The sequence below is a fragment of the Leptonotus elevatus genome, chromosome 17, assembly GCF_054856555.1.
Source record: "Leptonotus elevatus isolate MCC_2025b chromosome 17, RoL_Lele_1.0, whole genome shotgun sequence".
NCBI lineage: Eukaryota > Metazoa > Chordata > Actinopteri > Syngnathiformes > Syngnathidae > Leptonotus > Leptonotus elevatus.
This window is the reverse complement of record NC_141255.1, coordinates 7,494,445-7,521,156: the sequence shown is the minus strand read 5'-3', so window position 1 is coordinate 7,521,156 and position 26,712 is coordinate 7,494,445. Positions and strand designations below refer to the sequence as shown.

Below are 26,712 nucleotides of genomic sequence, written 5' to 3'. Positions count from 1 at the left end.
CTTCCATTGTAAACATGCAGAGGTGGTTAAAAATACGCACACTCCATACTTGAGTAGAAGTGCAGATACTTGTGTAAACAAAGTAGAACGGATTGAATTGCTGTATTTACGCAAAAGTAGTATCATAAATAGGAGTACAATTTTTGGGGGGGAACTTTGTTTTTTGGAGTATTTTTTTCTGTTTAAAAAAATATATTTTCTCTGTTTTTCAGAATATTTTTTCCCTGTTTTTTGGAGTATTTTTTCCCCCTGTTTTTTTGGAGTAATTTCCCCTGTTTTATAAAATAATTAGTTTTCAGTTTTTCTGAATATTTTTTAAAGGGGTTTTCTCTCAGAGATTAGAGAACAAACCACAATACAGTATACACATTCATTCCTTTATTGAGAGACAGAAAGAAAACATGACCATCTTATTGCATATGGAGGTATGCGGGAAAAAGTCAGCTTCCGCTATTACCCAGTCTGCATCAAGTCACTTGGAATTCTGAGGTAAAAAAAAAAACTATTATTAATTTTAAAAAAAATCAGTTTTTTAAAATATTTCCCCCCCTGTTTTTTTAAATATTTGTTTTCTGTTTTGTTTTGTTTAAATAATTTTCCCCCCAGTTTTTAAAAATAATTCCCCCCCGTTTTTCGGAATATTTTTTTGGACAGAAAAAAATATTCAGTAAAACAGAAAAAAATATTCAGAAAAACAGAAAAAAAATACTCAAAAAAACAAAGGTCAGTCAGAAAAACTTTTTTTTTTCTTCAAGTGAATGCAATACGCTTCATCAGAAGTCATCTGCAGAAAATGAAAAAAAAAACACTTACAAATAATGAGTAGAAAGTACAGTCTGTTTTCAGCAAAATAAATAGTCAAGTACAGAAACCTTAAATATCTACTTATGTAAACTAACAAATTTAAGGTGAACTTAAGAGGATCTTGAAATTATATTGAAACCATGCAATGTGGTATATTCAGATGATTTAGATTCATATTATAGAATAGTTTTTCAAGCAAAGATGCTTCAGCCCGTACGCAATATGCACGTTTGTCTTTGCACTCCAAATACGCACGCGGGAAAGCAGAAGTTGTGCTTCTCAAAAGAGAAGAAGTGCGCACAGCTCATACTTAATATGATATCTTTGTGCGACCGCAAGACAACAAAAACGCTGTTCACTTTTGAGCAAATGCTGGGAAAGCACAAGGCCTTGTTGCGTACATTCCAAGCCACGAAAGCCGCTGTGCGATGAGGACGGCGGGACGTATTGCCTCACAGCCGTTTCCTGCTGTTTCGTCGAGCCGTGTCGCAAATGTGTCTCGTCACGCTCGCAGCGAGCAGCCTTTTTACCTGACCAACCTCTTTTCTTTTCAGTGCAAATTGCTTTCCCGAGTCCCGCCGGATGTTGCGCTAGAGCGTCATGTTGGAAGCCCCGGAGCCGAGCCGGGAGCTGGAGCGCTGGCTTCGCACCCTCCACCTCTCCCAGTACGCGGCATGTTTCCAACAAGGCGGCTACAGATCGCCGGAAGACTGCGCGGACCTCACAGACGAGCGCCTGCGAGAGCTCAACGTGCTCCCGACCGGGCACCGCAGGCGCATCCTTCGAGGTTTGGAGGCGCTGGGCGTCAAGAAGCAAAATCAGGAAGAGGAAGCGAAGAAACCAACACTGTACCCGAGAAATATCTTCCTGGAGGATAAAAAAAGAGGCGGTTCCTGTCAGCGCTACCGTCCAATGGAATGCCAGCAGTCGGAATTAGAAGGAAGTCAGACGTTACCTCCGGGTGCTGGCCTCGGAGCACGGACGGAAGACGCCGCCGGCCCGCCGCGACCGGCTCGACGTAACCCCGAGAACATCCGAGCGTCCATGTTGGATGATCCTCCAGCTTCCTCCTCCTCCTCCTCCTCCAGCAGCACAGACTCACTGCCAACTTCTGAAATACCGCCAGAAGACGCCGCCTTTAAACCCGATGTCCCGACCTCCGGCGAGGGTCAAGGGTCATCTTGCTGCAGCATGGTGGACAACGCCCTCTACAACGCTTCCACGGTCCCAAAAGGTCCGCGGCCGACTCGCTCTTACCGGCTGAGGCACCGACCTGTGCCTGACATCCCGCAACAAGACAGGTAGTCTCCGGCGATCCCATTTTGGCTTCCATCCACGTGGTTTCACTTTCAGGGCGTTGAATCGACGGCAGCTGGCGAGCTGTTGTGGTCGTCCTAAAAGATGTTTAGCCTCTCATCTGAGCAGGCTTCATTACCGACAGTATAGATGACATTATGTGCCACAAATCACCATATAGACAGTATTCATTTTTATGATGATGATGATTATTATTGGGGGTGTTAAAAAAAAATCGATTCGGCAATATATCGCGACATTACAGCACGCAATTCTCGTATCGATTCACATGCATGGATTTTTAAAGATCAATTTTTGATGGAAATATTCAACAAAATGTCTTACTCGGGGTTAGCGTGGAAGGATGTTATATTAATGGAACATTAAGCCTTCATATTTGATTCCAATGCTGTTCAAACACGAGACAGATTCTAACCTGTTTGTTAAATGCAGTTATAAGCCTGAAGTACATTTTCATACAAATCTTACAGTGTACATGTACAAGTTTACTGACGAGTATTTTCAAAATGTTTGTAAAAAATAAAATAAAATCACAATAATTGACTTATCGATTCGTGACCTATGAATCGTGATACAGATCAAATCGCAAGGTACTAGGCAATTCACACCCATAATTATTATTATTATTATTATTATGATATGTCATGGAGTGAGGCATTTGTGTGACATAAATATTTAACACCCTATCGACTGGACATCAATTGAATTCCTTGTATAAAAATATAATAATAATAAAAAAAAAAGAAGTAAAAATCAAAATTATTTGAGAGAAATTTTTTGTTTGTTTTTTTAAAGTAGTGAAAATAGTTACTCTGCCTGGTAATGATTTTATTATGAAGTAATTCAATTACTAACTCAGTTACTTTTTTTAAGCAAGTAATGAGTAACTAATTCCTTTTTTTTCCCTCCGACACTGCCCGTCTGCAATCGATTTTCTCTTCCGCATGTGAGCGTCTAGAGTAGAGCCGAGCCTCCGCTTCTTATTGGCTGTTAGCATTGCACGAGCAACCAATCACATGGTGCTGTGGGCGGGCCAAAGCTGTCAACAGACTCTGAGCAGACGGAGGAGAAAAGCGCCCAGTTTTTAATTTATAGGCCATCAAAACCAAAAAAACAGGCCGATGCCGATATTCCAAAAATGCTGAATATCGACGCCGATTATCAGCCGGGCCGATTATCGGTCTACCTCTATTAGCAGGAACTGAAATCAAGGTTAACTCTGAATGATCCCAAACCACTTGTCTAAGAACCTTTACTCAAGTAACTTTCTACAACTTATACCAAAGTTATTTCCGGTGACGATACTTGTACTTTTTACTCAAGCGTTGATTTCAGGTATACTTTATACAAGACTGCTGGTGTGACTTCAATAGCGAGCGCTGCACTTTTTTTTGGAAGTAACTCTCAGCGTTAGCAGTTGTTTTTCATTGCGCTTGTTGGTGCTCTTCCCTTCCCAGGCGCGCGCCGCCAGTGCAAACGAGCGGGCCCGAACACCCGGACGTCTGCGGGGGTCCCTCCGGTGCAAACGGCACACAGAAAGGTACACGCCGTCTTGCAGCTGCATTCACTTGGCACGTGCCATGAATATTTCATTCCGCGGTGGAGTCGGCGGCGCTCTTGTTTGCCCGGATGAAAGAACGGAAGGGGGGGGGGGGGGCGAGTCTGGTGTTTGCCGGCTGTGTCGCGGGAAGCGGCGGCGCACATCTCAAGGACTAGTGAGACCTGAGTCTGTATTCCTGTCTGGCAGCTTTGAAGAACTTTTTTTTTGTGCTGGATTTTTTTTTTTTGTGGTCCTCTTGACAAAGTAGGATTTACACGAAATGGTGGAATTATTGGACTGGAAGTGAATGGTTGCCGGACCCAAAGAATTGTCATCCATCTTTTCCAGAGCCTCAAATATGTCAGTAGGCCTTGTTTTCCCTTTCTGAACAGAAGGTGAAAGGCACTGGAGAGTTGTGAAAAAGAGAAGATGGATGCAAAACAGGCTCAGATGACGGTAAAGAGGGAGCAGAGACGTTCCCGGTGCTGGCAACCGGAAACTCACCTCCCCCAAGTCGCACGCATCCCGTCAGATGTTTCCGATCACATATATGTATATTGTGCGTATATGCACGTTGGCCCCATTCCCACAATCAGCTGCTATAAATATAACACACCCTATGGAAATAAGTTAATTTGTGCAGTACAGAACTGTTTTTTTTTCTTTTTCTGGCGTTTGCAATATGGCTCCCAAAACAGATTTACAGACAGAATAATCAGCCAAGCATGGTTTTGATACGTAATTAAAAATAACAATAAACAAAAGGACGAAAACTAAAAAAAAGAGTGTTTGGAAAAAAAAAAACGGTACCTGAAACTACATTTTGTTTATCAAACTAACTAAAACTAACAATAATTAAACGGAAATTGAAAGTGAAGCATTTAAGAAAAATAAGACAAACTAATAAAAGGTAACAAACTCTAAAAACTAAAAGTACTTTAATTTAAACAACAAAAATCAAAATCTAAATAAAAAAATCTATTAACTGTAATGAAAAATCCTGAACTATTTCAACTCTTTTGCCGCCAAAAACGTTTATTGACATATACTAAAATCCAAATGAATGCCGCCAAAAACGTCAATTGACGTTTACGTTTTTCTCCCCTCTCCTCAATGGGCAGTGGAACGTCTGTGCAGAGCTGCCTTGTCATTGGGGTTGTAAAATCCTAAAGCACCCTCTAACTATTGCCAGCAGATGGCAGCACTGCATCTCTTTTCAACGGGCTCCCGTAGTATGACATTGCAATGAAACGTGACGAATCTGATGACATAGAACGCTTTCAAGGATGACGTGAATCATCAAAGCCTTTGTCACATTAAATCAAATTCACAGAGCGTCACTAAACCAAAAAATGTCAGCGTCAATGTCACTGTTGTGCAGAAAATGTATCTTGTATAGCTATTTTTAAATGGTGATTACTAGGGGTGGGAATCTTTGAATGTCTCACGATTCGATTCCGATTTTTGGGCCTGCGATTCGATTCAGAATCAATTTTCGATTCGGAACGCTTTTTGCGTCAATCTATAGATGTGCAAGGAATTGTAATGATCTACTCCAGTCTGACTCGCTAATGCTAATTAGCGCGCTACTTTAATCACTCAAAAGAACGGCTCCATGCTGAAAAAAAACAACTTTTATTGGAATAACTTGATCGTGACTTTTTCCTTCTACTCTCTATTGTGGCTACAACTTAACAGTGTATTAGTCCGCGTGGAACCACACTGCCCCTCAGTGGCCAAACCGGGTACAACATGAACAGCGCTCCAAATAAAGGCACACACAGAAAATAATTTCAATAAAATCGATTTTGGACATTTGAAATCGATTCTGAATCGTACTAAATGAGAATCGCGATTCTTATGAGAATGGATTTTTTTGGGCACACCCCTAGTGATTACTAAAGAATGGAATAAGGTAAAAACATACTTTTTCTTTCTAAATGAAAAAACGGAACGCGAATCTAGTATGTACACAGTTATAAAGCCATGTTACATAAATTACCGCATTCAGTATTTACAGTACTTAACACAAACAAACCACCTTCGTTCACACGAGGCCCAAAATATGTCGGAAACACGCGAGCGATAGTTTGCTTAATTCGCCAAGATGCACGGATTAGAGGTTAATTAGAGGATAATCATTCTTGCTTTCATCAGCATTCACCTGCCGTCAGCCGGGCTGTCCCGAGTCATCAGCGCCGGCGTGACGCACACCAGTAATGACAACAAACTGACCCGCGAGTGCCTTCCTTAAAATAGGAGGGAGGCTTCATTGGAAGGAAAATCAATGGCGACACTAACTCGGAGCTGATAGCCGTGTCTCCTCCCCGAGTGCCACTTAAGCAGGAGTGTTGCGGAGCCCATAAAGAGGACCGACGGCAACCTGTGAACAATGGAAGGATCTGGCCGGGAGTTTTGTCCTCAAGCATGCGGCGGCGCTCGGCGAGGTCAACCGTTGGATGATGATAGATGCTGAGTGCACGCTATGATCAGCACAACCGACCCCTTCATAAAGCTGACTAAGCCCGGAACGTGACCTCTGCGGCGCCGGCGTAACGCCTTTGCAAACCACCATCCATAAGGACACGGAGGCGTCGCTTTATCTTGTTTGACCGTCCATCCTCTCGTCTGCGGGCGTCGCTTATGCGTCCGAAGGTGTTTCGATCTTTTCCCACGTCTTTTTGGTCCGCGTGTGTGTGTGTGTATAGCCTGCGGCGGCATCTTCTGTCCTGCGCCATCCTCAGGAGAAGCTGGTGTCATCTTTCACAGTGACAGGCTGTGGCCTACGCACGGTGGCCCCCGGGTCTCCAGACTAATAATGTCTGGCTACAGTCTCTTCTCGTTCTTCTTCTGCGCCTCCCTCAAACGTAGTCTCAGCAGAAGCAAAAAGGGGCCGGATGCTTTCATGGATCCAGGGTGACTAAATCTATTTGGCAGAATTAACAAAAGTAATCGTACTCTGTATTTAAGTGGAAGTACAGATAGGTGTTAAAAAAAAAAAAAAGGAGAAAGTGATTCAACTCACGTGATTAACTCATTCACTACCATTGACGGCTATAGACGTCAAAAATTCATTTGAACTATTTCTATTACTTTCAAAATGTTCCCAGTTTTGTTAACAAGAGTATGAAAACCTAGATTTTTTTTATTGTATTATAACAGATATAATATTTGTGAACGGAAGTCATGCGATTAATTATGATTAAAAATGGCAATCGCCTAACGCCCCTAATTTGTAATAATAATAAAAAAAATAGGTGATTAAAAATTGGGGAAAAAATATTACAATTATTTTATTGTATTTAAAAAAAAATAAAATAAAATATTATTAAAAATTAGGGGTGTCAGGTGATTAAATCCCCCCCCCCCCCGTAATTAATCGCATGACTTCACTAGTTAACTCACTATTAATCACTAATTTTATATCTGTTCATTAATTACTGAAGTCATGTGATTAATTATAATTAAAAAATATATATTGCCTTGCGATGTAAAAAAAAAAGAAGAAGAAAAGATTATTAAAAATTAGGGGCATCGGGCGATTACATTTTTTTATTGTAATTATTCGCATGACTTTACTAGCTAACTCACAATTAATCACAAATTTTATATCTGTTCTAAATGTACAATGTTAACAAAAGGGGGGAAAAATGTGAAACTAATACAAATAGTTCAAATGAATCTGTTATGAATGAGTTAATAGTGTAAACAAATCTACATACATTAATTAGTTTGAAATGTACAGTACAGTATAAGCACAAAAGTAAAAAGGAAGCAATAAAAAACACTTCTCCACACAAAATGGATTTCTTCTTCTCGTGCTTGTTCTATGGAAAAAAAAGAAGATGCTCCCTGTCACGTGTTGTTGTTTAAGCACATGCGTGTTGCCCAAAATTTTGCAAATGAAAAAAGTAAAGTCATCCTCCAAAAGTAGAAAATGCGATTTCTGGAGAATATGCGCGTGAATGCTGAAATAACGAATGAAAAAAATGGAGACGTGGAAGGATGACTGTTACTGAAAGATGTGGAATGATATTGAATGATTTGACAGAAATTATGCGCATTGATATGGAAGGATATTGTGTTTGAAAAATATGGAATGATATTGGTGAAAATGTGGAATTTTTAGTTGTGGGAATTTTCGTCATGTTTAAACTCGCTTCCAAGGTGAACGAAATGAAAATTGAGAAATTTGAATGAGAACAATGCGAATGTGTTATGTTGAATGTCATGCCATTGGAAAAGAAAGTGTTTTTTTTGGAGGGTGGTGAAAATGTGAAGTTGTGGGGAAATGGAATTTTTGAAATGAGAAAACAATACCTTGCATGGTGTGGCGTGGTGAAAATTGGTCAAGAAATGTGAAAGTAGAAAGATGTCATAAGTAGAGAATAAAATCGAATTAAGTAAAATGGTGTACAATAACATGCAATGCTTCAAGCCTTCATACAGTAACTTGAGTAAGAAAAAGTACTCGGTGAAAAACTACTCAGGTACTGGTGTAACTTCTGATTTACTTATTTATTTATTTTAACTCAGAACGCCAAGCAGACAAATATAAAATAGGAAAGTGCAATTTCTAATATTTCCCCAGAAATTAAACAGAAAACAGCATTTTTTTTGGGAGTTCTTGTAGAATGAAACATTTCTGTCTATTCTGTTCAAATAGCAAGTGGAATGTAGCACTAGCAGCATTTCTTCTTTACAAAAAATTAAATAAACTCAAAATAAAAAGCATGTTGCATTAAAACTGTTCTGACGAGTACAGTTTATTGAAAACGTTGCTTGAGTAATTCAGCGCTTACTTTACAACCAGCACTGTTTCGACGCTCGCTGGTATTAGCTTCATGCTAGCTAGTATTAGCTTCATGCTAGCTAACGTTTGTTTGACTTTTATGATGATGTTTTCCGATAGCTTAGCTAACATTGTGAACTAACAAACTAAAAAATCCTTAAGTGTTAATGATCAAAGAAAAAAATACATCCATTTTATTTGTGTTTTTTTCAAGTATTTAGGTGCAGATTTTTGAACAGAAGCTGGTGGTTTTGAGGTTGACGTGAGACAATTGTGACGAATCATTCTTGTATAACCAACATCAAACAACTGACAAAGAAAGAAGTCAAAAGTACAGAAGACTGTTTCTCTAATGTCGGAAGATAAAGTAAAAAGTCAGAGTAGTTACTCAAGCAAAGTAGGGATACCTAAAAAAAAAAATAATCGACTTCCCACCATTGTGTCATCAAATGACTTCAAAACACGAGGAATGATCTTGTGCTTCTTTCAGCACCGCGACCAAAACCACTCTTTATGTTGTCTGTCTCCTTTTTAGCTCCACTTCACAGAACCTTGACGCCCATCACTCCCTACGGAGAGACCTTCCTGTACAACGGCGCTCAAAGCATTCCGGTAAGACGCCGTCCTCTCCCACTGGTGCACCGTTAGTAGCAGCTTACCAAAAGAGGAACATCCGTTTTTTTTTTTCTTCTCTCCCCTAAGATCTTTAACAACATCACAGGCCAAAGCGCCATCTCGCCGCGTTAATGTTGTCACATAACAGAGTGGCGCTTGCTTCTCCGTTGCCCGAGAGGTTAATAGAAATGTCAGCTAGCCTCTAAAGTTAGCGCTCGCTTAATGCAACCGCGCGATAATGGTGTCCAAGCAGAACCATGGACACTTTCTTTTCATTTGATGCTCATCGCCCCTGCGCCCTTTGCAGAACCAAGGTGGAAAAGAAGTGGCGCCGAAGGACAGGTTCGAAAGGAAGAAGCAGAGGTACGGTCCGCTGCTCTGATATCCGCTGGCTCTATTTTTAGAAGTCTTCAGAAGAAAAAATAACTTCTGACTATGTTTGTGTTTTTTTGTGGTAAACATGTCTCCAAGTGGCAGATCAGATGCTAGAATTGTTTTTATGTAGTCGATGTCGTCAACATGCATACCCAAAGCCGAAGATAATTTTAGTTGAGAGACACATTAGAAATAGATTAGGAGCTATGCAAATAGATTTAATTCACAAAGCATGAAAAGTTTCAGGGAAAAAAAAAAATCTTTCCGTTTGGCTAGCAGGCCTGTTTCGTAGCAACATTAATTTCGTCAAACCCACAGATCCAAAGACAAGGACTCTCCTCCTGTCCCGACGATTCCAGACCCTTACAAAGATGAATACTCCACGGTGGAAGAGTGCGCCAGCTTTTTGCCAAGCTTGGTTCAAAATACGGCAGAGTACGGCACCGTCGGCCCGCCGGCCTCCGGTCCTGACGCTTGCTCTGCCTCCGTCGTCATGGTGGACTGTGACCTCTACGGACAGTCTTTTGAAACTCCAGGGGACCGTCTGCCTGATATTTCCCCGTACGCGTGCTTTTACAGCACTGCAGAACTTCAAGTGCTGAAAATGGGCTGGCTGGACAAGCTTTCACCTCAAGGGTAGGTTGATTGGGTGAAATGGCTTGTTTGGTCCTAAAGGGGTGGAGCCAATGCTGTGTTATTTATTCCAAGTGCACTGGGTTTGCCCGTATCTCGCTGATGGACGAACATTAAAAAAATTTTTTTTTTTGGTACACACTCACACGCAACAAGTGTGTGTGCTAACACATGCACACACACTTGCACATACAAAATAAAATAAAAATAATAATAATAATAACATTTTTTTTGGGGGGTTCATGGTTTTATTGAACATATAAACACAAAGAAAACACATTACAAGTCTAAAATATAAATTTAAGTAAAAAAAGAAAACAAGAATAGGAAGAAAGAAAAGAGTTTATATGTTTTTAAAAGGGGTAGGAGGAAGTTAAAAACGTATCGAGTCCTTATTCATGTGCGACACTTGATTGTTTAAGGTTGCAGGTTGTTTAAACATTCTCTAAACAGTCTTAATGGTTCTCCAAACAGTTTTAATGGTTTTTCTTGTCGCAAAAATTATTTTCTGACATTTGACATCCTCATTGTGAGGTGTTGTTTGTAGAATAGTGAAGGGGAAAATAAATGCATTTTGTTGAATTTTGATGTCCGTTTGGTTGTTTTTTTTTTTTGCAGGAACTGCGTCTTTCAGCGGCGGTGGGTGCGTTTCGACGGCGAGACCCTGGCCTACTACAACAGCGACAAGGTCACTTTGAATACCCGCCGGACACCAGAGCTCAAAAGATATCGATATCCCACGCCTCGTCGTCGTTAGCGTTGCGAGCTAACGCTCTTCTACCAAAAGCTTGACTACCCGAATGATTTGAAACGTTGGCCTTCCCATAAAACAACAGGCAATGCGATCCGTTGAAATGGCTTTTGGCAAAACCGCAAAGCCCCCCATTCGGGTTCAGCTCACTTTTTGCCACGGCGCATCACAATCAATGATGTGCGACCTGTCTGATGGCGCCTCGTTAATCACTTGCTAATTACAGCCCTCTGTGGCCGCTCATGCACCATCACCCCTACTCCCCACTCGCCGCCTCTTTCCATTGCGTCGGTCACTTTATTTATTAGGACACGCTTCGCCACAGGGAGAACGGGCATCATCAGGGAGGGCCGGCGAGTCAGCAATTTATAGACCATTACGTGGCGTTTTCTTTTTTGTAGAGAAGTTGCCTTTGTAGATGCGTGTGGCTTTTTTTTGGAGTACATAAAGTTCACAGTACAGTACTTTGATTTATGAATTTAACTTCTTACGTGCCCATACTTAAAAACAGGCTTACCTCAAATACACTCTTCCCATTGAAGTTAATGGAAATGTTATTAATTGGTTCCAGACACTCAAAAAGGCAAAAAAAAAAAAGTTTGAATAAACAAAAAGAAGCTAAAATACGGTAGTAACTAAAACTGTCATATTGGATATATATGTGATATGGGTGTTCAGTACTACAATATCGATATTATTGTGATATTAACGTACCTAAAGAAATGCCATTTTTACGATCTAATGAAATTCTGTATTCTTATCTAAGGATGTGCGAATCATTTAGCAAATTTCTACCTTTGAGCTGCATTTTTTTTGCAGGTTAATTCCAGGGAACTGAAGCTATGATTTTATTAAACAATAAAACTATTCTAATATAATGAATGAACTTTTTTTTATTTTTATAGAAACGACAGTTTTTGTTTCTTAAGTTCACATTGTGTTTAGCAGCAAGCGTTATTTTCTTGCCCAGAAGAAATGTTAAATTGATTTTTAAAACGCTTTGCTTTAGTGTAATTTGATCAAATAAAATGTATTAAAAAATATTATTTTATTTGCTGTTTATAGCGCTACAAAGAAATTTAAAGTACAAAAAAGTATTTTCAAATGGAATTTTTTGATTTTTAATAATTTCAGCTTTTTTTCCCCCGTGAAACCAATTTAAAGTAAAATAAATCATTTTTCGCAATGCTTAAAGAATATTTGCCTGTGAGTATTGTTACTCTGCGTTGAGCAGCTTGTGTATAAATAGCCGTTTTAAAGTTATTCTGTGATATTGATGCTAGTTCCGTTAGCCTGTTAGCTCAATGGCATTTTGCACTACGTGTTAGCATTTAGCTAGCGGGGGCCTTTGTAAGACAGTTATGTACATATTCTCTTTGTTTTGGAGTAAACTTCACGATTGATAGTGTCATTCATCCAGGTTATATTTTTTAATCTTGAACAAAACTATCCTTTATTGTATTCCAGTTTCGGACTCTTTTGGTTCCAAGTCTCTCGTCACCGCTTAGTTAAAAGGCCAACAAAACGACGCGAGTGTCACGGTGCGCTCGTCGCTACATGGCTCCGCACCAAAACATTGCCATGCTTGTCCTCGCTCAGAAACTTTTAACACCCGCAAACTCTCTTTTGTAGTGTGAAATCCTGCGGGATCTGTCAGCCCCAGACAGAACTAATCGCACTTAATCACAGTCGCAGCTTGAAAGGTCTCCGGTGATGTCATCATTGGGGTGGGGGGGGAGTAGCTGAGGTGGCGTGGGAGAGGAGCGAGATCATCGGTCTCACTTGTTCCCGCGGGCTCGCCGCATTGCATCCAATCCATCTCATCAATCAGCCCCTTTTCGCCCGATTTCGTCAAGACGAGGGGATTGGCTCGGGAGAATGCTGCGGGCCTTTAGATTTAGTCCTCTGGGTCCTGATATGCGATGTCGTGCGTGTGTATATGTGTGTGTGTGTCCAAAGCCTGGCTTCAAGGGAATGAGAGGATGAAGTGTGGATGGGCAGGGTTTTCGGATAGGGGGGATCAGTCTTGGCGGTGTGTCAGCCTGATGTAGCAAATCCCTTCATTGACAGTTACTGGAACGGCAGCTGACGTGTTATCTTTCATGCCAAATATGTCTTTTTTTCCCCGACACACCTGCACTAAACCCAAAAACGTCAATCATCATCGCAGACGACCTCAATGTAGTATGGAGACCCATGGGCATCCTTTACCTTTGATCATGTGACCCCCCACCCCCCCAAAAAATGTATTCCTCACAATGGACTGAGATCCGATCCAAGAGAACTACAAAAAGTATTTTTTCAGATTTTGTTATTTTCTTTGTTTTCGTGCACTATAATAACCTTGCTCCACACGGCGCCCTGAATCCATTTTTTTAAAATGGATACCTACATGAGGGTGGCCACCAAAACAGAACATTGCTATCTTCCTATTTGCAGGATTTTTGATGCAACTCATTAGCAGGTAGCCTCGGAGTGTATGCCATGTAAAAAAAAAAAAAAAAAAAAATCAATCTGATAACAGAGAGCAGCTTTTTGCAGAAAAAGAAAGAAATAAAAAATAGATGAGATGTATTTATTTATTTAAAATCTTGATTTAATAGCTCACTCAGGCGTTGTGAGTGAAGTTTTCATTGCCACCAGTTGGTGTCCTCATGCCTCCATTGCAAATGTGCTGAAACTTTTTTTTTCTTTTTTCTTTTGTGCACCAACATCTCTCCTCCCCGCTTCTCTCTCCACATGGTGCCTCCATTGTTGTGTGCTTTAGCTCCAGCGCTCAGCCTTAATTGTTCCGTGAAGTTTACTGGCTTGTTTTTACTTTCTTTTGGAGGGGGGGGGGGTTAAGAGCGAAATGTGCAGGAAAAATCTCCCCACTTCCCAGCGCACCCTCAAACGGGCACTGCAGTGGAGAGGGAGGAGGTCAGTGTGAGGGGAAATAAAGATGAGGGGGGTGGGGGGTTGAGTCAGGTGAGTGTGTTATCTCAGAAAGAGATAGTTAGGCCTCATTGCTTTCTTTGTCCTCTTGAGGGTAGTCTGTGTGTGTGTGTGTCTTTCGCCTGACCTCGTCTTTTCATCAGACTCTTCCCCGGGAGTATTTATAGATGCGCAAGTCGCAATTAAACAACTCTCTCCTTGCTGACCCCCAAACTGGAATTAAGACAATTAATTACCGTTAAACCATACTGGTGGCGTAATTATCAGCCACAAAGCTAATTTATTCAAGCACACGCTTTTTTCTTTTCTTTTTTTTTTGTTGCCACATTTCTTATACGAATACTACAATAGAACATTTAGGACGTAACACCTAGTCATTGTGTTGTACTTTTATTTATATATATATATATATATAGAGAGAGAGAGAGAGATATTTTATATATATAATTTTATATATATATATATATATATATATATATATATATATATATATATAATTTTATATATATATATATATATATATATATAATTTTATATATATATATATTATATATATTTTATATATATATGTATATATATATAATTTTATATATATTTTACATATATATATAAAATATATATATATATATAAATATATATATATAAAATATATACCCCATTCCCTGTTTTTGCGTCATCTCTCCTCGGATCTCCCATTTTCTTCCCTCAGCCCTCCTTGGCCTCTCACACGGACCTAATTTCTCTCATTCTCTCCTTCTTGACTGTCCCTGTGGGGTGATATTTTTGGCTGCTTGACTTTTTTCTCCTTTTGTGGACGGCAAGGTCACCGGCTTAATTAAGGAATGGCAAGAAGGAGTCACAAGTTCACTGTCTCCCTCTCCGTATTTCCACCCATATACGAACAGTGTGCAGCAAATAAAATGAAGCCTTTTTTTTTGGTACTTTGCAAAGATAATGACACTATGAGCATGAATAATGCAATGTCGGTCTTATTTTTCTTCTCATGAGCCAGTGATTTTCACACCGCTAGAGCAACATAATGCACGTCCCTCTTAGAAAAACATTAGCTTTTTTTCCCTGAAACTCTTAAGGGCATTTCTTTGTCACGTCAGGGATTGAATACTGATTCGAAACGATGCCCTGGTATTGAAGTTTCTCGTTCACGCCGCCGATGACCCGCTGCAAAGTGTCGCGTCCTCGCTTGTTTGGATGCCTTCGCGGGGGGGAAACATGGGACAGTACGCCAAATCGCACTTTACCCATGCTGCGTCCCCAGGTTTTTGTTTTTGTTCAATTTTGCAAAGCAGACTGAACATTGCAGTTAAGTTAGACAGTTATTATTACTCTTCCACGAATTTGGGGCCCCTGAAAAAAACATGCGCATCTTGTAGAAGTCAAAAACACTATCCCTTAAACTCATGAAATGCCACCACCTGGATGGTTTGAAAAAAATTTGCCCCGGACACCAGAACAACAAATTTGGTGGACATGTCTACCATAACAGGACGCAGGAAAAAGTCTCAAGGACCTTTGTACTAAACTGAACAGAAAGTCATCCATTTTAAATTGAAGCAGTCGTTTTCGGGAGCAAATTCCAGGGAAAAAAAAGAGTGCACCAGTTTCACCGAACAACACGAAATTTGGAAGATATGTTGATCGAAACAGAACGTACAAAAAAAGTCATTGAACAGGAAGTCGGCCATTTTGGTTGGAAGCAGCTATTTTGGGCGAATTCCAGGGCTCGTTTCTTTGACAAACTCCTTCTCGGGAATAATGAGCTGCAGTTTGAAGAAGGACCACTAGGCAGATGTCATACTCACTTATATTTTTTTCCAAATATGGGCTGTTTTAGTTAAATAGAGTTTTATCCTGGGCCGCTGGAAATGCATGAAACCGCAAACCTTCTCGTTCTGCGACCACAGAAGACCAAAAAAAGTCATCTTTCTCTGGCAGCAGGTTTTGATTCAAGCGCTTCTCATCCGCGAGCTGAGTGCCTTTTTATCAACGTTATTGCTTGAGAGGCGAACAGGGATGGCATTTATGTAAATAAATATGAATGCCGTTTTTGATGGCTCATGGCTTGAGTTTGATGAGGATATCCGTCAGCCGTGCTTCAAAATTGTATCCGATCCAAAACCAACAGCAATGCGGGTAGAGAATTACACACCCATTGATGCAAAAAAATAAAATAAAATAAAATACAGTCATTCCGACGAGAAACAGAAAAGAACAACAGCTCGATAATGCTATTACAATTTGTCCTGTTTGCTTGCATTTGTGAAGTTATTTAGCGTGTCCCATCTGCTTCTTTGTGCAGGAAATGTACTCCAAAGGGATGATTCTGGCCGCTGCCATCCGACAGGTGCGAGGTTTAGGTGACAACAAGTTTGAGGTCATCACCTCGCTTCGGACTTTCATATTCCGGGCCGAGAAAGAAGGTACGGACTACTGCTTTCTCCTTATGTAGCCTGAAAAATCATTTAGGGCTGTATAGACGGAGATTGAGCGTTCCCATCCTACCTCATAGCCCATAAAATGGAGAAAATGTTAAAAGTTGAAAGCCTCCCTGACTAATTGATTTGCATATACATACATAATAGACACGTGCAGAGGTGGCAAATCCCAAGACCAGAAAGTAAAAACCCTGCCACAGTTTGGCCTTAGCCCCAGGTGCTAGCTATGGGGAGCTAGGGTTTTTAAGGAGTTAGCTAGCATCGGGGGCTAAAGCCAAACTGCAGCAGGGTTTTTACTTTCAGGTGCTAGGTAGCTAGCTAGCATCGGGGGCTAAAGCCAAACTGCGGCAGGGTTTTTACTTTCAGGTGCTAGGGAGCTAGCTAGCATCGGGGTCTAAAGCCAAACTGCGGCAGGGTTTTTACTTTCAGGTGCTAGGTAGCTAGCTCTCATGGTGCTCGTTAACCTACTAGGTTGCTAGCTAGCAGTTTAGCTTTAGCCCCCAATGCTAGCTAGCTCCCTAGCACCTGAAAGTAAAAATCCTGCCACAGTTTGGCTTTAGCCCCCAATGCTAGCTAGCTCCTATGGTGCTCGTCTACATGTTTGGGAGCGAGCGAGTTATCTAGCTAGCATCAGGGGCCAAACCAAACCGTGGCGGGGTTTTTACTTTCTGGACCTGGATTTGCCATCTCTGGACATGTGCACATGTGGGTGATAATTCGGTTATTCGTTTGAGTGGGAACCGCTGTTTTGTTTTAAATCCATCCATTCTGTGTCTGTCATAACAGCTAGCTAGCGCTAAGCTAACCCCTGAGGCTTTCGTCTCTCCAGTCCATTGTCCAAACTTGCAAACTCCATTCATGCTAGGACGTCGTCAGAGGGCAGTGACGACAAAGGCATTGTGATACACTGCCTAAGTGGGCTTTATTGACTGATAAAATAATGTATACAGTTAGAAAAGATGAGCAGCCATCCACAAAACAGAGACAAAATTATTAGCCCAAAATAGCCTTTCTATGAAATAAATTAAAGGCAAAAACAAAGGACCTTTTTGCTATCATTTTTATAGCTTGTTTTGTAGACAGTTCAGTTTTAGTCAAACCCCCCCCCCCCACCCCCCGGCTTGTTCATACTTTTTTTCTTTTATTTTGTTCGTTTTGGTAAAACAAAAACGACCTTGTGAGGGTGGTCTCTCCTTCCCTGAGACGGGTGGCCCCTCTTTTTGGAGGGGTAGCGTTGAAAAGAGAGAGTGCGAGAGTGCGAGAGAGCGAGAAACCTGGCCCCTCATGCATCTTTAAACGAGCCGGCTCGCCTTGGAGCGAAGACTCATCAATCTTTGGGGAGCGCGCGAGAACCAGGAAGACCCGAGGAGGCTGATGGAAAACGAGGGAGTTAGTGGAGCGGAGTTAAGGAGCTGCTGAACATGAAGAGCGGAGGAAGTGGAGGAATAATAGCGGGGGTAGGCGCCAAGCGGGCAGCGTCGACGTAACGATGAGGGGGAAGGCGGCGATGGCAGGGAAAGGGCAAACCCAGGATGGGAGGAGGAGTGAATAAGTCACCTACAAGAGTATGCCGCTTCTGTCGACACCCCCAAATCATGTCTGATCACTAATTTAACACGCTAAAAGAATTGCTAATTTATTATGCTGTCATTGATTAAAATGGTAGAGCCAACCGGCCACTTTTAATTCTTCCCAAAACGAAATGACCCGCAAATTATTTTCCAAAGGTCTTAGAGCCTTTAGTGATGCAATGAATAAGCGATAAGCTGACTAAGCAGTTTAATAGCATGCACTTACCTGCGCCTTCGCGGCTGACACGGTGATTCATTTTTAACAAGACAGGCCTACGCGAATGTATCTGAGGTAAAAAAAAAAAATGTCACCCATTATTGTCCCCAAAAAAACATCCAGATTCTCAATCTCTATTTGACTTGTGCCGTCACACAAAATTAATTCTTGCTCTAAAATATTTTGCGTACACGTTCCGTAAAAACAAGCCAAGGTGAATAAAAATGCATTTGTTAGTTTTAACTCGTGCTGATGTGGCGAGTTGAAGTAAACGCAACAAATGCTTGGTCCTCTTCTTCTTCTTTTTTTTTTTACTTTTTTGTTTTTTTTGTTTTTTTATATATTCCTTTTGATGGAGGCTGTGTGGGCGGCCTTTAAGATCTCCTCGCCGGGTGCAGAGTGGACCCAGCTCTCCTTTCATCCAGTTTCAATGCTTTACTCGCTTCTTCTCTTCTTGTGTAAAGTGAAATCAGCTCTCCAGTCCAAAATGTGCAATAAGGCCTCTTAACAAGCAAGAACTGTTTCTTTTTTTCTTTTTTTTAAAGATAGTTTTACATTTAAGCGTTTGGCGGAGGTCGAGACGTATGGTGTTCCACAGGGTTCAATTCTGGGGCCTCTGTTGTTTTCATTGTATCCGCTGCCCCTGGGTTCCATCTTAAACAAAAAAAAAAGAGCCAAGCGTTTGGCGGAGGTCGAGACGTATGGTGTTCCACAGGGTTCAATTCTGGGGCCTCTGCTGTTTTCATTGTATCCGCTGCCCCTGGGTTCCATCTTAAAAAAAAAAAAAAAGAGCCAGCAGTAGTTGCTTTAAAGTGCTCTAGAGTTCAGTTAGAGTGATGGGAGTCAGCGTCCTTAACTGCATGATTTGCAATGCCAAGTTAAGCAACTCTAGTCCGGCTGTCAAAAAACAAAATGAACGATTCCTTAAGATGCACAGAGATGGGGAAATATAAGAACGCAACACTTTTTGAATTCAAGGCGAATTCAGTTCAGTATCTCCAACAAGGTTAAAAAATATTGGTCTATAGTCAACCTTTTGTCACCATCTTCAAAACCTCCCCACACATACACATACGTTGAGACGTTCAAACAGAAACACTTTTGGCAGACGAAAAGAACACTCACTTGCGCAGTTACTCTAAAAAGATGGCAAATGTTTAAAACCAAAATTTTCCTCCAAGCCACATAAATGCAAGTATGCTAGCTTAATGCTAAGGTACTGTATAATGGGAAGCATAGCTAGGCTAAAATTAGCAACGGTTTTCAAACAACCGCTAATCTTAAAGGCATTAAGCGGCATCACGTACATTAACTCATTCACTGCCGTTGACGGCTATAGACGTCAAAAATTCATTTCAACTATTTCAATTTTTTTTCCCACTTTTCCAATTTAATCGCCTGACACGACTTTAAAAATAAAGAGGAAAGATTATAAAAAATTAGGGGCGTCAGGCGATTAAAAATTTAAATTGTAATTAATCGCATGACTTCGCGAGTTAACTCACGATTAATCACAAATTTTATATCTGTTCTAAATGTTTTCATACTCTTGTTAAGAAAAGTGGAAAAAAGTGTCAAACTAATAGAAATAGTTCAAATGAATTTTTGACGTCTTTAGCCGTCAATGGCAGTGAATGAGTTAAAAGAGAAATACACTTTTTCTATTTCAAAGTGACTGGAAATGAATTCACAGGACGATCCGGCGTACGCGCCAAACAAGCAAATCTACTCAAAACACACGCGCTCAGGCGTGCGGATGCTAACACGGCTTTCGCCTGCGTCCGCGGTTTCCTTCCTGTCTCGGATTGACAGCGAGGAGGAGGAGAAAGGAAAGCCCTGAATAAAATAACAGGCAAATAAGTAAGAGCAGGACAGGTAATGGAAGTCAGAAAGCTGGCCGGCAACGGAACGGTAAAGCCTGGTGATGTAAAGAGCAGTCAATAATGGAGGAGGCCATTCATTATGAATGCGGGGCAGATTGTGAATTCTGAAGAATTGGGGAGGGAACCGGTTTGAGGTCAGAAAGGGAGGCTCATTTCTAACCCCAGCATGCCGGGAAGCTAATTAAGGTCACTGGAAGACAATGTCGGCTACGTCAGATGATTGACAGTTCATTGAAGCGGCCTGTCTGTCACTCAGCCGAGGGCGCGCCAGCAGGTCACCCATGGAAGATATTTGTCACTTGTACATTTGTAAATGTGTCAGGGTCGGCCATGTTGGAATTTTTCATTGGGTTTTGGTTATTTTTTTCCAGATCATTCATTTTTCCCTTTTTAAAATTTCTAATCGGTCAAAAATCGGACAGCTCAGTCAATATTTGAATTTGATCTCAACTCAACTTAATTTCTAGATCACTTTAAAATTCCAAAATAAATAATTAAATAATCAGTCACTTTGTCTTATTTTTTTGGGGGCTTTCAATTGCTAATCGAAAGTGTTATTAAACATGGATTAAGTCTAGTGGCCTCATTTAACATTTTTAGTCATTTTATTATTTATTAGTTCATTTTGTTTCCAGATCTGTGAAGACAAACATAATAATAATAATAATAATAATAACTACCCCCCTCCAACCAAAGCCATGTCAACAGCATCGCGTGGTAACAAAGCTCAGCGCAGCTCTGCTTACCTTTCTGCTTTGACACGCTAGTGATTGAGAAAGCGTTGATAATGGCGGCTCAGCTTCCAATGCGGATTGGCCACTTTGAATTCCTCCCTTCTTCTTCTGCGCCGTGTTAAATAGTCGCCACAGCGGGCGGCGTCTGTCATGGACCCCGCGGGGCGTGTGTGTTTACTCGTGTTGTGAGTACATAAATGCGTTTGTACATTCGCATTGCTTCTCAGCCCTTATGGGGATTCAAAGCACAAACTCCTTAACATGAAATATTAAACTGTTCAACAAGGACTGCTTTTGGGTTTCGGCAAGATGCGGTGAGAGTTGTCTTGAGTGCTCTCCTTTTAGAGTCCGTCTTAGCTCCTTTGGCGCGTTCACGAGCGGTTTGTCTTGTTCTATTATGTACGTAACGACTGAACAAAGAATTGAATTCAAATTGACAACGTTGATGTAATAAAGCCACAGATTTGTTTGCATTTTTGTTGCCATCCAATTTATGATATACGGACTTGTTTCCGTCACGTTTGGTAGAATTTGGTGAAGTTGTCGCAACGTTCTCATTTGGCTTTATTTTATCGTAGGGATAGACCGATTATCGGCGCCGATATTTAGCATTTTGACAAATATCGGCGTCGGCCTTTTTTTTACAAATAAAAGCTGGTATCTCACCGAGCGGTGAATGTTGCGAACGTAACAAATTTAGGGTTTTCATCAGGATTTGTAAGTTGTTCACAGACATTTTGAACATATTCAGACAAATTTTCAGATATTTTGAAACCTTTGACGATGCCTGACAAAACCCCTAAATTAGCTACATTAGCATTTGTCAGTGAGATACAGGGAACTTTAATTGATGGATTTATTTAAATTTCCACATTATAAAAATGATGAACTCCCCTACACTTTTTATTTTTTAATTTTTAAGAAAAACTTTAGGGAACTATTTATACGCTTAGTTTTTATTTTAGCTTAACGCATGCTGATGACCTTTTGAAGCTCCCTGCAATTTTTGTTATATTTTTTAAACAAATTCTTTATATGTTTAAGGTTGAATAAAGGAAAAATTTTGACACCAATATTTTCTCTTTTACGGCAAATGAATATCTGCTTGAAATATCGGTTATCGGTCTCCTGACTACTAATAATCGGTATCGACCTTGAAAAAAAACAAAATCGATCTCTCACTATAAAAAATACACGGGGGGGGTCCTTGAAAAAAAATTGGACATTTGCAAATTCTGGACGGTGAACGATGTGACTGGGACGAATTCTGTTAAATGCGGAAGGAATAACATTAAGCCTTGACCTAATTATCACATAAAATCAGATTATTGAGAGAAAAAAAAAATAGCCATTAGGTTTTTCCAAAATCGCTCAGCCCTACCAGATTCGCAGACTGGATGGCGATGACTTTTCATTTTATTTTAATTAACTGTTGTGCTTGGTCTAATTTGCGCTGCAGGCTTTCAAATCTTGGTTAAGCAGCTTTCAAGGATCTTATTTTCCTAACCACTTGTGGTTTATCCTGTCCAATTCTCTTTCATACTTGAAGCCTTTGTATGCCGCAGACACTGAAAGCGATGCAAAAAAAAAGATGAATCACATTTAATCTTTCTTTGTTTAAATGCGTTTTCTTGATTCCTGGCTCCGTTTTGGTGTTGCGTCCGCAGGGGAGCGCCGCGAGTGGATGGAAACCCTTCAGACGGTGGCGCGGCCCGCCGCCCGCGGCTTCCAGACGCGCCGCAGCCTGCGTCGGCGCTCCTCCACCAACAAGCGCGGCATGCTGGAGGTGCGCGCCTACAAAGGCAGAGTTCTGGCGTCCCTGGCGGGGAGCAAAGTCAGGCTCTGCAAAACAGAACAGGTACTCCTCCACGACCTTCGGGACTTCCTCTCGGCAGGATGGCGGCTCCCCGCTTGACAAAGAAACGGAATGAAATTGATGAGACGGTGATAGTGTGACACAGTCATGAATATGGAACGTGCACGTGAATGGAAAATGATGGCGCCTGACCTTTTACTAACCACGACCAAGTCCTAAAAAAAATACATTTACCATTATTTTAAGTAAGGCTAAACAGTTTTTTTCTACAGAAGAGGATTAGGGCCAGTGAAGAAAGAGAGAAAAAAGACGTTTGGCATGATTCTGACTTTAAAGTCAGAATTTTGAGATTAAAGTCAGAATTCTGGGATTAAAGGGAGAATTCTGAGAATAAAGAAATAATTCTCACTTTAAAATTAAAATTCTGAGATTAAATCTGAATTCTGACTTTAAAGTGAGAATTCTGACTTTAAAGTGAGAATTCTGAGATTAAGTCAGAATTCTCACATTAAAGTCAGAATTCTGACATTAAAGTCAGAATTCTTACTTTAAAAGTCAGAATTCTGAGAATGAAGTGAGAATCCTGCCAAACTTTTTTTTTTCTCTCTTCACTGGCCCTAATCCTCTTCCGTAGTTTCTCAATTGTTATTGAGGTTCTTTTTCCTTGACATTGAGATCGCGATTTAATACACAGTTAATTTTTTTAACGACCTCTTCCCCATGTATTTTTTTTTAAACGAACAAGCAATACATCAATCTGTATTACAATACCAGATTTATTAGACACACATGTTTAAAACCACACACTGAAGTTAATTTCAAACCCGCTATCTTAATGCTAACACGTAGATAGGCTAATAACGTTCTCGCACACATGCTAACTTAGCATACCTGCTAAGTGCATATTTACTTGTTTACTGCAGGAGATGCTGTTTAAAAAACAACAACAACAACATTACAAACATTGTTGCAAATGATTTAGAGGATGCCTAAATTAAGGCTCGCAGACTCCAATTTGAGAATCGCTAAATTCGGTACGTATCTTCACGTTGGGTTCAAAGCGGCATTGTTCTTTTTCGCTTATTAGGAGTTATCTTTTTGGAATTCTCACTCTCTTAAGTCAGTCTAATTAAATCCCGATATTCCTGCCTTCTTTCATCCTGCTGGGACAGAAGTAGGAGGGTACGTTCCATTGATGCTATTTCCTAAATTTCCTTGCCTCTATATTCGTGCGCACGTTTGAGACTGCTCCAGGCGTTCCCTTCGCCCGCTGTTGTGTTGTTTGCCTTTCATTATTTTCGTCATTAGCGCAAACAAACATCTTTGCTCGATTTCTCTTTCGGGTTTCCCTCCGCGTCAGCACATTTCCGACCGGGGCGGAAGCAGGGCGGGAGGAAATCCAAATTAATTGTATTATTACAGCTGGAGATCAATCTGGCGGCGGGGGGGTGTTTGTCTCGGGTCGCGAGACGGAACAGGAGAAAGGCGGGAAGGGGGGTGGGGGGTTGGGGGGGGAAGTAGAGCGTCGCCCCCGTTCGAGCTCAGCGGAGTGGAGTATTTAATCTCACATGATGAACGAGCTATTGGAAACATCGGCCCGCCGGCTCCTCCTCCGCCGCCCCTGGACTCATTTCTCACGGGTCGTAAGCTCTGTGATGGAGCTGTGTTTGAGGTCATTTAAGCACCAAGGTAAAGACAGTCTGAAGGCTTACAAAATGTGTCGCCTGACAAAGTGAGAGATAAAAGTAGAAGCGAGATTTCGCTCTCCTTTCCACCGGTTAGCGCATCGGCTCACGGTTGTTCCGGTCGGGGTTTGGGATTTTGACAATTAATATAATCAATGAATCGTTTATAGCTATTGTTTGCTTTCAATCCGCACGATTTCAGCCTGTCAACAGTGAATATTCTCAGATTTCTGTAACCCTCCATGAAAGCAAAAGTGATTATCGTTGTGTTTAATCCAAATAAGACATTTGCAAGCATCTGCTTTTTATGTTGGAAATCAATGATGAACATTTTTGCCGATTTTCTGATATGCTGCTAGGAACTAGGGACGCACGATAATATCGGTGGTCGATCATTATCGGCAATTATCGGCCAATTTGCCGTCAAACAGATAAATCAGATCATAAAGAAATCCGCCGATAATTATTGCCAGATAAAAAAGACGTTTTTTTTTAATTTTTGAAACATGACTTTTGTTTTGGCAAACTCAAAATGAGTTACTGGTTTTCTTTGAAGCAGCGATATCAAGAAATGTAGCTTAGTTAGCGTTATAGTAGGACTCAAAAGTACATTTGTATTCAAGTAAATTTTGCAAACAATTATCGGCTTACTTACCGGTTTTCGACATCGGCACTTTCTAAATTATTGGTTCAGCGGTATCGGTTGAAAATAGCATTATCGTGCATCCCTATTAGGAACCGAATCATATTCGGTTTGTTTGAAGCTTTTGAGCAGCTTTACCAGTTGTTAAAGCGACTGAACGTAGACTATTCCATTTCGAATCTCTACTGCCACCTGCTGACGGAAAATGAAACTGCACGTGCCGTTCTTCACATACACACCACGCACATTACGTCACATCCGCAGACAGGGCGCGGGAAATTCGAACCCGAATCCGGTCTGAAAACTATTGGCCGGAGGCTTGCAGGAGTACCCATTGTGTGTTCATCTACTAATTAAAAGGCATTTCAGTCATAAATGGTCAAATAAAAAGCTTATTGTAAAGTTATTTGGGGGGAAAAGTTCCATATTGTAGCTTTAAATAAGACAATGGAAGTTAAAAATATTTATTCTGTTCATCTAGTAATCGGAAAAAATTATCAACAAATTGAGTAACCCTACTGACCAATGGATATGAAGCAGGTTTTTTGTTTACGTTTTCTAAAATTTAAAAATTACATTCTACAACACTGTGATGTCAATTTATTTTGCTAATCGATGATTTAGTCGATTATTCCATCGAAAGCACTCCGGCTCAAAATGATTCAGTAAAGTTTTGAGGCAGACATTTTTGTCTCGACCGAGCCCATTCGTTTTATTTGTTTGTCAATATGCAGACAGTGTTTGACTGGCGAGCAATTCCGTCAGCTCGGGTCGGCGAATGAAAACAAGCGCAGTGGACGAGTGGTCGGATGATTGTTGTTGGCTGGCAACCAGCTCGTTCCTCTCTCAGGGCTAACACCTTCTGTTTCTTGGACGTCTAATGGCCTGGTGCCCCAACAATTATATCAATGCTTGTACTCTAATTAAATACCCCCCATACATACCGCCTCTCCACAAGTGCTGTTAAAGCCCTTTGGCTATTGGGAATTAGGTGAGTTATTTTTAGCGCCATGCCAATCACTTGCTGTATAGCGAGGCTTGCTGGCTTTAATTGGCTCCTCCTGAGAATTGACGGTTATTAGGCAAAAGGTGCATTCAGGTGAGCACGCTCTACACTGATGGATGCATTGTTGGAGAATTCCACGCAAACATTCCGTCACCTGTGTGATGCTGACTGAATGAGGTTTGTTTCATCAACATGCGCCCACGCTGCCCTCTCATTAGGTCCGCCGACAGTGCTAGCTAGCTCCCTAGCAGGTAAACGAGCACCAATGGAGCTAACTAGCTAAAATGCCACAGTTTGGCTTTAGCCCCTGATGCTAGGTAGCTAGCTAGCTTCATAGCAGGTAAACAAGCACTAATGGAGCTAGCTAGCTAAAATTCCACAGTTTGGCTTTAGCCCCTGATGCTAGGTAGCTCGCTAGCTCCCTAGCAGGTAAACGAGCACCAATGGAGCTAACTAGCTAAAGCCTGGGGCTAAATGCCACAGTTTGGCTTTAACCCCTGATGCTAGGTAGCTAGCTAGCGCCATAGCAGGTAAACAAGCACTAATGGAGCTAGCTAGCTAGCTCCCTAGCAGGTAAACGAGCACCATTGGAGCTAACTAGCTAAAGCCTGGGGCTAAATGCCACAGTTTGGCTTTAGCCCCTGATGCTAGGTAGCTAGCTGGCTAAAACCTGGGGCTAAATGCCACAGTTTGGCTTTAGCCCCTGATGCTGGGTAGCTAGCTAACTCCCTCGCAGGTAAACGAGCACCAATGGAGCTAGCCAGCTAGCTCCCTAGCAGGTAAACGAGCACCAATGGAGCTAACTAGCTAAAGCCTGGGGCTAAATGCCACAGTTTGGCTTTAGCCCCTGATGCTAGGTAGCTAGCTAGCTCCCTAGCAGGTAAACAAACACCAAAGGAGCTAGCTAGCGTCTTGGGCTAAAGCCAAACTGGCAGGGTTTCTA

General features: G+C 41.2%; 1 protein-coding gene across 4 annotated transcripts in view; it reads left to right on the top strand.

Annotated features, from left to right (window-relative positions):
- Window positions 1–26,712, top strand: part of arap2 (ArfGAP with RhoGAP domain, ankyrin repeat and PH domain 2) — a 119,935-nt gene that overhangs the window by 383 nt on the left and 92,840 nt on the right. For all 4 annotated transcript variants that reach the window (XM_086059828.1, XM_086059829.1, XM_086059830.1 and 1 more), the window contains exons 2-9: window positions 1,359–2,105; window positions 3,579–3,661; window positions 8,989–9,065; window positions 9,376–9,431; window positions 9,762–10,079; window positions 10,695–10,764; window positions 16,079–16,199; window positions 22,287–22,477. In XM_086059828.1, coding sequence (XP_085915954.1) covers window positions 1,405–2,105; window positions 3,579–3,661; window positions 8,989–9,065; window positions 9,376–9,431; window positions 9,762–10,079; window positions 10,695–10,764; window positions 16,079–16,199; window positions 22,287–22,477 — 1,617 coding nt within the window. In that variant the 5' untranslated portion in view covers window positions 1,359–1,404. The remainder of the gene's footprint in view (window positions 1–1,358; window positions 2,106–3,578; window positions 3,662–8,988; window positions 9,066–9,375; window positions 9,432–9,761; window positions 10,080–10,694; window positions 10,765–16,078; window positions 16,200–22,286; window positions 22,478–26,712) is intronic.